A 14391-nucleotide genomic window follows, 5' to 3' on the forward strand; every position below is an offset into this window, starting at 1 on the left:
AATTGATCTTGGAGATTGGCTTATACTACTACTTGAATAGTTTATATTTTTGTAGCTGCATAAGTGAGAAAAAAACTATTAAATCCCCCCCAACTTAACATAGAGATAGTTATTGTTACAGTGGATGAGCTTAGTATTTTTAATACATACATTATATTTTTCTTTTACTTTTTTAAAAAAATTGGTGCATTCTAGTCATACATCTCAATAGGGTACAAGATGGTAGAGGCATATATTCACACGTCACTTAGCCCTTCCCCACATAGATCTTTTGTGATAATAAACTAGAGGCTTTGCTTTTTTTTATATATTGGAAAAATGTTGAAACCATTCCCTCCCCTTCTTTTCTTCCAGATAATCAGACAGCTAAATGGAGTCTGAGCAACTGTTCCATAGAGGCTACTATAGGAACAGCTACAACAGCATAACAAGTGCAAGTAGTGATGAGGAACTTCTAGATGGAGCAGGCGTTATTATGGACTTTCAGACCTCCGAGGATGACAATTTGTTAGATGGTGACACAGCAGCTGGTAAGTTCAGTGTGGCAGCTCCGTGTAGGCAGCCTTGAATATCTAACTGTAAATACATGCATTGTTTTATTTAGATGGACTTTTTGGAAAACTTTTTTTTTTTTTTTTGGTGGTACTGGGGTTCCTGGAAACCCTTCTACCTCCGGGCTACACTCCCACGGGCTACACTCCCAGACCTATTTTTACTTTTTTATGTGGAAACAGGATCTCTTAAGCCAGCGAGGCTGGCTCTGAACCAGCGCGATCCTCCTGTCTCAGCCTCCCAAGCGCGGGGATTACAAGCATGCGCCACCATGCCTGGCTTTGGAAAACTTTTTAAAATTGAGATGAATGCACTCAACGTAAACTTAACCATTTCAAAATGTATACTTCAGTGGTATTTGACACATTCACACTATTGTACAACCAATTCTTTTGTCTAGTTCCAGTACATTTCTATCATCCCCAAAGAAAACCCCACATTTGGGTAAACTTTTAAATTGAAATATAATATGATATAGAGAGGTGGATAATCATTATATGTGTAGAAATTGATGAATACCTGTAAAGTGAACACAACTCGTATAACTATCCCTCAATAAAAAATGAAATATTGCTGGGCGTGGTGGTGCACGCTTGTAATCCCCGCGCTTGGGAGGTTGAGACAGGAGGATTGCGCAGGTTCAAAGCCAGCTTCAGCTGCCTTAGGAGACCCTGTTTCCAAATAAAATATAAAATAGGTCTGGGCGTGTAGCCCAGAGGTAGAAGGTCCCTGGGTTCCATCCCCAGTACCACCAAAAAAAAAAAAAAAAAAAAAGAAAGAAAGGAAAGAAAGAAGGAAGGAAGGAAGGAAAGAAAGAAAGAAATGTTACTAGTACTCCAAGAATCTTCTCTTGGTCCCCTTTTCATTTCATTATTTTAACTTCTATTTAGATTAGCTTTGTATGTGTTTAAACTTTATATAAAAAGAATCGTATGTGCTCTTTTATGTAAAGCTTCTTTTACTTGTGTTTCAAGCTCATCTGTATTGTTGCATATAGCAATATATTTATTTCCCGTGCTGCGTGGTATCCCATTGTGTGACTATGCTGCAGTTTACTTATTGTATCTACAGCTAACATACAGACTTTTTCTCTGCTGGTTTTGGCTCTTGCTGCTATACATTTTCATGTAAATGTGTTTTAATGCACTCTCTGTACAAAGTTCTTTGTGGAATGGAGTGCTTAGATCATTGAGTGTGTGTATCTCAGCATTATCAGACACTACAAAAGGTATTTTTCAAAGGGGCCATAGCATGTGAATTTCTACCAGTATTGTGTGGAAGTTCTAGTTGTTTCATATCTGCACTAATACTTGATATTATCAGTTTAAAAAATATTGACTATTCTATTGTGATGCAGTAGTCTCTCATTTTGGTTTTAATTTGTATTTACTTGATAGATTATGAGTTTTTTGTGCATGTATTGGCTTTTTAGATTGCCTCTTTGAAATGCCCAACAGTCCTATTTTTTAATTTATCAGAGTTTGCTGTGCTTTCTGAGTGGTCAGATAATTGTTTTGCAAATGTCTTCTCTCACTTTGCGGTATGTCTTCTCATTCTCACTGTGTGTGTGTGTGTGTGTGTGTGTGTGTGTGTGTGTGTAGTGCTGGAGTTATATTCTTGGCCTCTTTTTACTTTTTGTTTGAAACAGGGTCTTGCTAGGTTGCTAAGAGTTGAGCTAACTTGTTGAGGATGGCCTCAAACTTGCAGTCCTCCTGTCTCAGGCTCCTACATACTGTGATTACAGGCATGCACCACCACGCCTGTAATGTACCACCATTTTCAGCTTCTGTTTTATTTTTAAATTTGTCTTTTTTCTACCTATAGTCTACTTAACATTATCACCAATATACATTTCTTCATTATATCTGTTCTTTTCTTTCCCCCTCTGTCTATTCCCTATACTACCTTGTTAGTTATATATATTCTTTTTTGTTCAGTGGGTTATTTTAGAGATTATAATATGTACCTTTAATTTATTAGTTATATAAATTAGTACTTTTTACCACTTCATGGAAAATATAAGGACCTCAGAATAATTGTTATTTTTATCCCTCTTCTGCTTGTATCTTTATTGTCCTCAGTGTTTAACTCTTCGTGTCTATATTTTTAAGTGATGAGGTTTCACTGTGTTCCTAGGATGACCCCAAACTCCTTGGTCGAGCAGTCTTCCTGCCTCAGCCTCCCAAATAGCTGAGAATATGGGGGTGCACCACTATGTCCAGCTTCTTCATGCATTGTAAACTGCATAAGACCTTATTACTATTTAGTGTGGTCAGTCTCTATTTAGATTTAGCCACATTTTTACTTTTCCCATTGCTCTTTATTCCATATATGGAAGCACTGTCATATTTGTGTGTGGGATATTTCTCTGTCTGAAGAAATCTTATTAGATGTGTGTGTGTGCGTGTGTTACTGAGGGTGGAACCAAGGGGCTTTCTACCTCCGAGTGTGTGTGTGTGTGTGTGTGTGTGTGTGTGTGTGTGTGTTACTGAGGGTGGAACCAAGGGGCTTTCTACCTCCGAGCTATACTCCCAGACCCATTTTATATTTTATTTGGAAACAGGGTCTCATTAAGTTGCTGAGAGCCTCACTAAGTAGCTGAGGCTGGCTTCGAACCTATGAGATCCTCCTGTCTCAGCCTCCCAAGCGCGGGGATTACAAGCGTGCGCCACCACACCTGGCTATCGCTGATGTTTTTTAATTAGTCATTTGATGTTTATTTTCTTTTCTCTAACAAAAGCATTTTAATGACAAAGGTATGAGCTAAAAGTACATGTATTAATAATTTGCAAAATCAGGTAAAAAATAACAGTATACTCATTTTTTTGTGTGCTTAAATAGCACTTTTGTCCTTTATGTAAACAGGAAATATACTCAGGAAAGCAGAAAGAAATAGGAAGATCTAGTCCTTTCCATCTTTCCACACTGCTATCAAGTGTTGGTAATGTGTTTACTCATGGTCTTCAATAGGAGAGTGTCGAGCAGAAAGGAAGGGACAAGAGCACAATGCAGTATAATTTTCCTAGAACTCTATGAATATATTTTCTCTGTGTCACCACCCAGAATTAAGTTATGTGTTCAAACTAAGACGGTTCACTGGCAAAGGGAAATGAGATCATTGCCTGGGTAGGACAACTAGGATTCCTTCATTGGACTTAGACATGCTACCAACCAAATGAAATGAAGGGAAGAACTCGGAATGACTGTAGGGTAAGCAGCCATTGGTGTTTTCCATACAGCTTTTGTATTCAACAGTAGTGTAGTTCACTGAGATGGCAATCATCAAGGACTGAAAATAACAATGTGTTGGCAAGGATGTGGTAAAAATAGGAACTCTTCTACCCTGTTGGTGAGATTGTAAACTATTTCAGCTGCTATGGAGGTCAGTGTAGAGATTCCTCAGAAAACTGGGAATGGATCCACCATTTGACCTGGCTATACCACTCCTGGGTATCTTTCCAAAGGGCCCAAATTTGAGAACTACAATAATATATGCATATCCATGTTCATAGCAGCACAATTCCCAATAGCCAAATTATAGAATCAGCCTAGATATCTATTAACATATGAATTGATGACATTATGGGAAATACACAAAATGGAATTCTGCCCAGCAATAAAGAAGAACAAAATTATGTCATTTGCAGGAAAATGAAAGGATGGAGAATGTTATGTTAAGTGAAATTAGCCAGTCAAATAAAGTGAAGGGTCAAATGTTTTCTCTCATATGGCAAGCTAGGGAGTAATTAGGATATAAGAGGGACTCCAGATAATGAAGGAGAAACCTCAGTGGAACCTGGGAGGTGGTCTAAGGGAAGGAGAGAGGAAAGACTGAGGTTCATTAATGGAATTACTACTGTTGACTGTGTACATATGTGAAAATACTAACGCCAATCTCAGTGCTTTGATTGGGAAGGGGGAAGATGGGGAGGTGGTGGGGAAAGCACCTAGTGCCTTGTACATGTATGTCACTGTCAACATTTACATTATGATGTGAGATTATAAGGCATCAGTAAAAGCACTTTATAAAAAATAAAGTAGATAAATGAAGGTGCAGGTTCAGATGTGAGACAGTAGTACCACCCCCATTACTTAAATATATATATATATATATTTTTTTTTTTTCTTCAGTATTGGGGATGGAACCCAGGGGCATTCTACCTCCCCAGCCCTGTTTTTTATTCTTTATTTTTTGAAACAGGGTCTCACTGAGTTGCAAAGGGACTCACTAAGTAGCGGAGGCTGGCTGTGAACCGCCATCCTCCGGTCTCAGCCTCCCAAATGCTAGGATTGTGAGCATGTGCCACCACACCTGGCTCCCTAAACATATGAATTTTAAAAAGAAAATGAAGCACATGACTTTTCATCAATAGAATTTAGAATTTATCGAATAGTCTTCAACTGAAGTAAGTTATAGAGGATGACTGATGGTGTAAAAGCTGTTGTCAAACAGCCTGTGAGAAAGCTTTCAGGAAGAAAGGAGGGTGAAACTTTAAAGGGCAGTGACTGGGGTACACGGAGTGAGAGAAAGGACGAAGGAAGGGACCCAGACTGAGAGGTAGTTAAACAAGGTTTAAACCATGTAAGGTAAGGTTTTTACACTCCTTTTCTAAGATTCGTAGAAACCCCTGAAACACTAGTGGTAAATTTAATAATTATGAATAGAGATGGCAGTATACAGTATTTTGAAAATTGGTAGTAGAATTATTTCTAAAGATAAAACATCTAAATTCGGCCAAGATTGTTGGAGTTGATTAATTTCGATGAATATTCAAGGATAACCAAACTCTTTGATATCAATTCAGTAACACTAACAGAATAATCCAGGTATAGCTTTTTAGTAAACAAAGTATTCTTGTATGTAGACTTGTAACGAAAAGAAAATTTTGATAGTATAAGGTTGTGGAGAAGCTCAGAAATTCAAGAAAGGAATTCTAAGTTAGAATAATTTGACTTTGCTACAGCATTTTAGAGGGTATACTTGTGTGTGTTTCTGTGGTAGATGACAAGCCAATTTTAGTTGTATTGTTTTATTTGGCCTCTACCAATAACATTGGTGGTATTGTTCTCATGAATGTGACATTTGGCAACATGTCAAATTCTAAAGTAGAGTTTGGCAATATAAATTCCTAAGCCTTTTAGAAAATATAAAATAGTTACATTGTTAATCTTTGGAAACTGATGTTTTAGAAATTGTTAAAGTTAACAAAACAGTTAACTACGGCTACTACTTAATGGCTGTCTCTAGTGAAAAGGTCACAACTATTTCAAATGGACTACTCAGAATTATTTTTAGAAATAATTCCAGAGTTCATCTGATACTTACTCCAAGCAAGATTGTGTTCTTCTAATATTTGATATCCTTCATATACTATTGCCAAATGTTTACCTTGTAAACATTTCCTGCACCTACATCTGCAGGCTGCTCCAGTGAGAGCAACCTACTTAACCTACTGAATGTTCATAGAAGTAGGGGACTGCCCAAAATTGTGTATTTGTCCCCAAAGCTGTGTATTTATGTAAGAGTGTCGTAGCACCTTTATTGATAATCAACCAGTGCCGAGCTTATAATGTGCCTAAGATAACAAGGCTCATGAAATACTGGGTGGGTATCATGCAAAATCAGGGGAAAGAAGTGAGCTTCAGTCTTAATTCTGAGCTTAATTCTTAATTCTTAGCCTGTTGATTTGTACCTCAAATATCATCTGTAATTATTGCTATTGCTCTCTCTCTTAAAAAAAAAACACAAAAATTAAAAAAGAAGTCCAAAGAAGACTACAATTAAGTCATTGGAGAGCCGCCCTCCCCATATGTTACTATCTACTCTGCCTTTCTCACTTGAATCTCATGGGCAGTGAGTAAATCTTCCTCCTGTGTGCATACAGTAATACCTTTCACCTGGCCTTGGGAGAGTTAGGAACATGAAGGAGAAATTTCTTAGGAATCATGTTTTAGAAGAAATTGAAAGTCATTGTTGATACTTATATAAAACTGTTACCTGCAACAGATTAAGGCTATAAGTAAGATAAAACTAGAGGGGTTTAGTGGGGGTAAGAAGAGGAGGAGGGAGAGGAAAAGGAAAAAATCCACATTAGATATTAATAGGAGACTTTTAGAATAATTTTCTAACTCAAAGATTTTCTAATTGTGATCTTGCACATGTCAAAAAAAATCCATGAAATGTATTTGTATAGTTTATTGAGTTATTTTTTTAAAAAGCATATTTGCAGTCCACCCAGGTTAAGAAAATAAAGCATAGCCATATTCCAGAAGTTTCTTGCATGTGCTTCTTGAATCATGACCTCTTTCTGTTCCTCTAGAGGCAAATATTTTCTCCTTTTTAGTTGCTTTATTGCTTTACTTTATGATTTAATCATCTAAGTTTGCAGTGTAAAGAATTTAGTATTGCTAGTTTTTGAAGGTTTAATGAATGGAATAAGTTGGTGTATTATATGGCTTTGTTTCTTGTTTTTATGCACTGTTGATTTTTAAGGATCATCCTTGTAGTAGTAGTGGGTAGTAGCTATTTGTGATTTTGTTCTAGATTGTATTATTTATTTATTTATTTATTTATTTATTTATTTATTTATTTTTGGTGGTACTGGGTTCCTGGAAACCCTTCTACCTCCGGGATACACTCCCAGACCCATTTCATATTTTTTTAAAATTTGGAAACAGGGTCTCTTAAGCCAGCGAGGCTGGTTTGTCTCCGCCTCCCAAGTGCAGGGATTACAAGCATGCGTCACCACGCCCGGTTTTAGACTGTATCATTCATTTTTAATGAATGATCTATATAGCTTGTTCATTCATTTTACTTTTGTGAGGTCTTTAAGTTCTTAACAGATTTTGGTGGTTAAAACAATGCTCCTTTGAATATTAAGCATGTACCCTGGGGTGTATATGCAAAATTTTATTTATTTATGTGACTCTTGTGTCTTAGGTTATGTTTTCTATAGTGGTGTTCCATATACACTTAGACCAGGAAAGTTCCACCATTCATTAACCACTTCATGTTGCCAGGCATTTAATTTTCTTTTAAATTTATTAAAATTCATTTATATATTTTTCTTTCTGGTGCTCAGGTTGAGCCTTGGGCCTTATGTTGCTGAGCCTATTCTCTATCGCTAAGCTACATTCCCAGTTCCTAAACCATTTTTTTCAATTTCTTTTCTGACCTGTCAATCTTTGACATCGATATTATAAGTTTGTAGCCAACTGTGTAGCTTTGCAGTGGTGTGTGTGTGTGTGTGTGTGTGTGTGTGTGTGTTTATGTGTGCATGTGTGTTGATGCTTCACCTAGGGAGGAGAACCAACAATGCAAGTGTAATGCCATATTATTACATTTCCTAATGTAGATGTATAGTAGCCACTAACCATTGTAAGTTGTACTTATTAACCTGCTGCTTCTAGTGATCGTGTATTTAGTTTGAAAACTAAAGGATATAATTTTATTAGTATTTAGGATATAATTTTATTAATATTTCATACAAGTGATTTTAATTTAGAAAATCATTTAGAAACTATTTTCAGAATGAAAAATCTTAAAAGTATGGGTATGAGTAGTATGTACCTCTTTGCCTATATCACTTAGCTTCACAATCATTAATTTATGGCCAGTCTTATTTCATCTTGTTTATTTTGAAATCTGAAATATATAATTCAATATGGACATATATGCATATATATTTCATTATACATTATGAAAAATTTTTAAGACTATTATCACAAGTAAAATGTGAATAATTACTTAAAATCAATGTTGTTTTATATTTTCCCATATGTTGCATAAAAATATTATACATCACAATTGATATATATTTTAAGTATTTTTTTAAAAGTTTATAGGCTCCCCCTCCCTTTTTCCCTATTTATTTGCTGAAGAAATTAGCTCATTCTTTCCTAGTTTGTGTTTTTCTGATTGGATTCCCAAGCTATTATGTTTCTCTGTCCCTGTATTTTTGCAAATTGGTAGTTAGATCTAAAAGCAAAAACAGTATCAGAAATTATTATTAAATCTAAGTCTTTCTTAGAACTAAGGTTGTGGATTTCTTGAATCCTTAGTGGAAGCATTGTGATGTCCTTGTTATCTGGCCTGCCCCACTCTACAGATATGCAACACATCTAAGAGAGGAGGTGGAGAACCAGCCAGAATCTTACAGGCTGAGATTGGTGTGGAGGGTGCTTTTGAAAATAGCAATGCCCTTCTTTCTGATTTTTTTTTTTTTTTTTTTTTTTTTTGGTGGTGGTAACTGGGTTTCCTGGAAATCCTTCTACCTCCGGGCTACACTCCCAGACCTACTTTATATTTTTATTTGGAAACAGGGTCTCTTAAGCCAGCAAGGCTGGCTTCGAACCTGTGTGATCCTCTTGTCTCCGCCTCCTAAGCGCAGGGATTACAAGTGTGCACCACCACGCTGGCTCTTTCTGAATTTTTAAGTCCTACATGTGCACCTCGTTAGTGTTTTTGGTTCTTCAGGACTTCAGTCTGAGTGTTTTCCTCAAGTTGTGCACACTAATTCTTGAATTTGCCTTCTGTTCTCCTTGCATCTCACCCTCACCTTATTGTAATTCTCTTTAACCTGGGAATACCTAATCTTTGTCAAAGTTCTTTTTTGCCTCACCTCCCAGGGTACTTTGTACTTTTTGAAGTGTAACTGGAAAGCATTTTAGCCTAGGTAATGATTCTTTCACTTTAAGAGAAAGTGGTGTCCTTGCACTCGATAAGCATGAGGTTTGCTGACTTATGGAATGTGCTTAGGCACTGAGTGAAGCCCTCCTCTCCACTTCTTCCTCATTCCTTAGCGATACCAATTGCAAAATTTGTTTTGTCTCATTAAGAAATAAAAAAATAAGCTCTCAACGGGGCATAGTGGCATATGCCTACAATGCTAGTATTTGGGAGGCTGACACAGTGGGATTACAGGTTCAAGACTCACTTCAACAACTTAGTGAAACTCTCAGTAACTTTGCAAAATCTTGTTTCAAAATAAAATTTTAAAAAATGTCTGGAAATGTGGTTCAGAAATAGAATACCCACAGATTCAGTGCCTAGTACCCTCCTAAAAAAAGAAAGAAAGGGAAAAGGAGAGACAGAGACTGAGAGATTGATTAGTTCTCTACAAATACAGGTATAATTCTAATGTTATATCAATACACAAATTTAGATCTTTAAAAATAAATACGTCTATAAAACTTTTAGTTATGCTGCACTGCCAGTATATTTTACAGGGAAGACATCCTCTTCCCTGAAGTTAATGCCGCTTGTTATTTTCATTCTTTATGACCAAGTTGTCTATCAGGAAAAACAAGTTAGGATGGTGCCTAGAAATGCCAACAAAACTTATAGATAGGCCTTTCATTTTTACTTAAAGGCATACAAGAACATGAATAGTGGCCTAAAAGCTAATTATTTATAAATGCCTTATGATACATATTTTCAGAAAAACTGTACAGTGGTGGAACATACTAAGACCATAAAAGGCTACTTTTACCTTGAGCTGGTTAATGAATTTAGCTTGTGGTCAAAGTTGTCCTGCTAGCTGACTGTTAATGTTGATAGCTAATGTCAGGATTAAGTGGAACATTTCTGTGGTAGTAATTCTAGTCTGTATTCCTTTCTTGGAACCCTGGTCTCTCAGATTCCTGGGGGTGGGGGGCTGGTAGCAAGAGCTCTCTATCTAAGATTTGAAAATTTTAAAGCATTGAAACTAGTTTGACCTATGAAATTAATAAAAAAAAGACCCACAGATAACTAAAATGTACTAAACAAATTGAATAGAATTTCTCTCTTCTCTTTATTTCGATGAGATCTCTGCTTCTTTTTCATGTATACATTTTGAGTTGAAGTGAACCTTAGAGGTTGTCTCAATACAGGAGAAATAAAATTTTGTAGAAACGCTCTAAGTTCTATGGAATAGTCTCTAAGATACATTTTAATTTAGTGTTACTACATAACATAGACATTTAATAGATTATTCCAGTCTGAGCTATCACCTCAGAGGTAGCTGTAAAATTTTGAACTCTGATTGCAAATGAGCATCAATTTTGTTTGGAATGACAATTTTAAATAAAACTTTATTTTTAAATTTCACAAACATATCTAGCAAAGAGACAGTTGGAGTACTTCGAGAAACATTAAAAAAATCTAAAGAACAAAATCTTTTTGAGGTAGGAAAAAATAGGAAGGTAGGAGGGACAAGAAACTTTCTTGCTAAGTAAATCTCTTTTTGCATACTTTCTGCGCACACAGTAAAGTTACTTAGTATATTGGTTGATAAGTTTTTCCTTTCTCCTCTAAAGCTAAAATGTCTTATGAGCTAGTTCCTTGAAGGAAGGAAAATTAGACACTGCTGGAGGGGATTAGTGAGATTAAACACTGCTCAGCTGTTCACTTATTCAGATTTTAGTTTTCAGTAGAAAGCTGCTATACATTTTAGACAATTATGAATATAGTAGAAATCAAGTCTCTTGAGAAACCTTTGGAATGTTTTAGCTTTTCATCGTTAAGACTCACATGACATTACTGCATAAAATTAGCACATAACATACTACCTTATTGTGTAGTTCCCAGCTTGCTACATTAGAAATAACAAGGAATATTGTCTACACCCAGAATTTCCTTTCATGTCTCTGTGTTAAATACTTTTCTCTCCTATTTATCTTAAAACCCAAATTGGCTTACTACAGTCCTCACTGGTGCTATTGAAGCTGTATTGTGAGTGCTTTAAAATTCTCAAACCAGTTCTGTCTGTTATACTTGGCGCTTAGTCATCAGCATACGTAGCAGGACCTGATTAGAGGCTGTTCTGCCACTAAGCCTTGCTAGATTGTAGCCACTAGCAACCAGGCTGCAATAATTTCCCTTTGATGACATCATCCACTGTGGAAGAACCCAGTTGCTTCAGTGAGTGGAACTACAGTTCTTGCCCTCATCAAATATGGCATCTCCCTTGCCTGCTGCAGCAGGGGTGGAAAAAATGCCACTGTCTTTTTAAGCTAGCAAGCTCTTCTTTTTCTTTTTTTTTTTTTCTTCTTCTTCTTAAAAATTCTAATCATGGATGCTTCTTCCGATCCCTACTTGCCTTATGACGGGGGAGGAGACAATATTCCCCTGAGGGAATTACATAAAAGAGGTAATACTGTTCCCTTGCTCCGAATCCTCTGTTGGTATGTTTGTTTTGCATGCTGGGCGGTTTGCTAGTTTAAGCAGGTTCTCCTTCCTTTCAGTACTGCAGTGGGTGGTTCAGTTGCACCGGATTGTTAGTGGGGGGAATGCAACCTTCAAAACGGTTCTGTAGTCGTCCCGGATTGTTTTCTCAGCGCAGATTAGTACTGCTTCAGATCACATCGGGCTCCGACTCCATCTTCTGTGTGAAAATCCTTTCTATTTAACTACGAAAATGAATTAAGCCGCTTTTACAGAGCTAACATCCTGTTGGTTGGCACCTAAAAATTGTTTTTCTTCCTTCAGAAAACTTATGTTTCCTTTCACTGACACAGGGAAATCAAGTGTCTGTGTGGTATTATATTTCATCTGCTCCCGATTACATGTAGATTTTATATCACAAAATAAAATTGGAGTGCAAACTCTTAATTACATTTTAGAACACTTTAAAATGGCAACAAAGAACCGATTTTTATATTAACATTTTCTACTTAGTATGTATTATAGCAGATTAACATACGATATTGTCTTTCACAGAAATGAAATTTGATCTGTTAAAACATATTTAAGGTGCTTTTTACACATCAGGAAAAATGTACATTGGGGGATTTAGTAAACCGATCTGTGTTTACTTTATTGATATCTTTTGCATTTTAACAGCATTTATGTCAAATAGAAAGGCACCCAGTAATGGTGTAAGTCTTTTGACAGGCACTGCCTTGGTCTGCTTAAAACTAATTATATGTTAATTAGATTGCCCTTTTATTCGTTTTTCTTAAATTGATATTCTAAAACTTGACTGGTTAACATTTATTATTCTAGAACAAAATTAACTTCAAGAAAGATCTCCTACCTGCATGAATTTATGAGCCATATTTGAATTACTTCATTATATTATAAAGTTATTTCATGGCTTAACCCAAACTTTTATTAATAAAGTAAATTAGGAAGTCATGACTTTTTTGAACATATTTAGCCTATTTTATTTAAGATATTTAAATTATTTAGAATATACATTATGTTTCAATAACACTTTAAGGTCCCATTAGAATTTAAAACTTATAATGTATTCTACAATCATTTATTGGTTACATTGTGTCTGCTAGACACTATTTTAGGTTCTGAACAGTTGCAGTATTATTTGTCCTGTAGAATTCTGTAGTTAGTAAAAGGTTGGTTTTTATTTTTTGAGAAAAAACTGTAAAGATTGTTTTGCATGTATTTTACTTTCTCTTAAAGAGTTTTCCTCTTTATAAAATTTCAATTGACAAGTAAATATATTATATTAGGACACTTGAGGAAACATCTAAGAGCACAAAGAAGAAAATTTCAAATTTCATTACACAGATATCTTTTTCTATTTTTAATATTGTGATCATAATTCTCCTTTTCCCCTATGTTCCCGTCATCAGTTTTCTGTTAAGAATTTCTTCAAACAGGAAGCAAGGTGAATGAATAATGATTGTTCAAATGTCACAGTATTTGTTAATCAGTAATTAAACTGTAAAACCAGACAGGCATGTTTTCTCTGAGCTATTACAACATCCGTTTGCTAATGATGACAAACTAGAAGGCCTGGGCTTTGAGAAATTTAAATTTCCTGTGTGATGTCTGGTCAGTCTTTGACAGAATTAGTGTAAAATATACTAATTCTGTGTAAAATATACAAACAATAAGAATAAGTTAAAGATTATATGAGAGCAGCTATGGTTACTGATGATACCAAAATATGTTTTTTTAAAATTTCTATTATATTTTCATAAATTGTCTTTTAGGAATCATACTTAAATAAATCCCATTCTACGTGGCCCAAATAGGGTCCTCTTTTCTTTAATAAGACTTGCTCTATCAAAATAGTTTTTTTAAAGTAATGTGTAGTTGTGGTATAGATCAGCTTAGTTATTATTAGGCTTACTTGATTGTATTGTATTACCGAACACATACTCTGCTATCTTAGTATCTATGGATAAGAGGCTGTTTTCTATAATTTATGGCCCATTGTAGCCATGAGTCAACACAAAGAAACTGTTGATTTGGAGATTGGCAGCTAACATAAATCAAGAAAACTGAGTCAGCTTCCCAGTGAGGACAAAATTATAATGATTAGAAATAGATCTGAAGGCAAAGAGTGAAAAAGAAGATAAAGCTAAAATTGCTATGACTATCAATAAAGTAAACATAGATTTGTTTACTGAATCCCTGAAGGTAAAGCTAAGAATTACCTTTGTTGGGTGAATTAGACTTAGCACTTTTATCAGTTTAAAAAGGTGAGATGGTAAATGAAGCTTCATACTCAAGTGAATAATACAAAAACTAGAAGTATAAGTAGATTAAAAATAGAATTAGTTAATATATTATTGGTGGATTAGAAATTAAGAAGTAATTTTAGAAATAGCCATCTTTGGGGGATAAATAGCCTATATAGAAACAATCAAGTTCTCTCATAAACTGTGTTTTCCTTTTTTTAGCAGAAAAAAAATCTTGATTTGTTTGGGCTGTTAGTTTTATTTGTTACTTTGACTTTCTTCATTTCATAAAGTTTAAGTGATTTTGAGGTTGAATATCTTTATTTTACCAACCCCTTATAATGAATTTGCTCTTTGAAGTCTCCATTTACTCCATGATGAATCTTTAAAAACTACTTGAACATGGTTTTACTCAAAGTATTTACTGAG

At 35.3% G+C, this 14391-nt stretch overlaps 1 protein-coding gene across 6 annotated transcripts in view; it reads left to right on the forward strand.

The window, feature by feature from the left end:
• Window positions 1-370: 370 nt before the first annotated feature.
• Window positions 371-14391, forward strand: part of CLCN3 (chloride voltage-gated channel 3) — a gene marked incomplete at both ends in the record, with an annotated part of 59420 nt that continues 45399 nt past the window's right edge. For 3 of the 6 annotated variants that reach the window (XM_080710785.1, XM_080710787.1, XM_080710789.1), the window contains one exon: window positions 371-530. In XM_080710785.1, coding sequence (XP_080566911.1) covers window positions 371-530 — 160 coding nt within the window. Of the gene's footprint in view, window positions 540-11605; window positions 11685-14391 lie in introns of those variants that run through there. The other 3 variants (XM_080710786.1, XM_080710788.1, XM_080710784.1) reach the window with 2 other exon arrangements.

The sequence above is a fragment of the Muscardinus avellanarius genome (genome assembly GCF_963383645.1).
Source record: "Muscardinus avellanarius genome assembly, chromosome: 14".
NCBI classification, from domain to species: Eukaryota; Metazoa; Chordata; class Mammalia; order Rodentia; family Gliridae; genus Muscardinus; species Muscardinus avellanarius.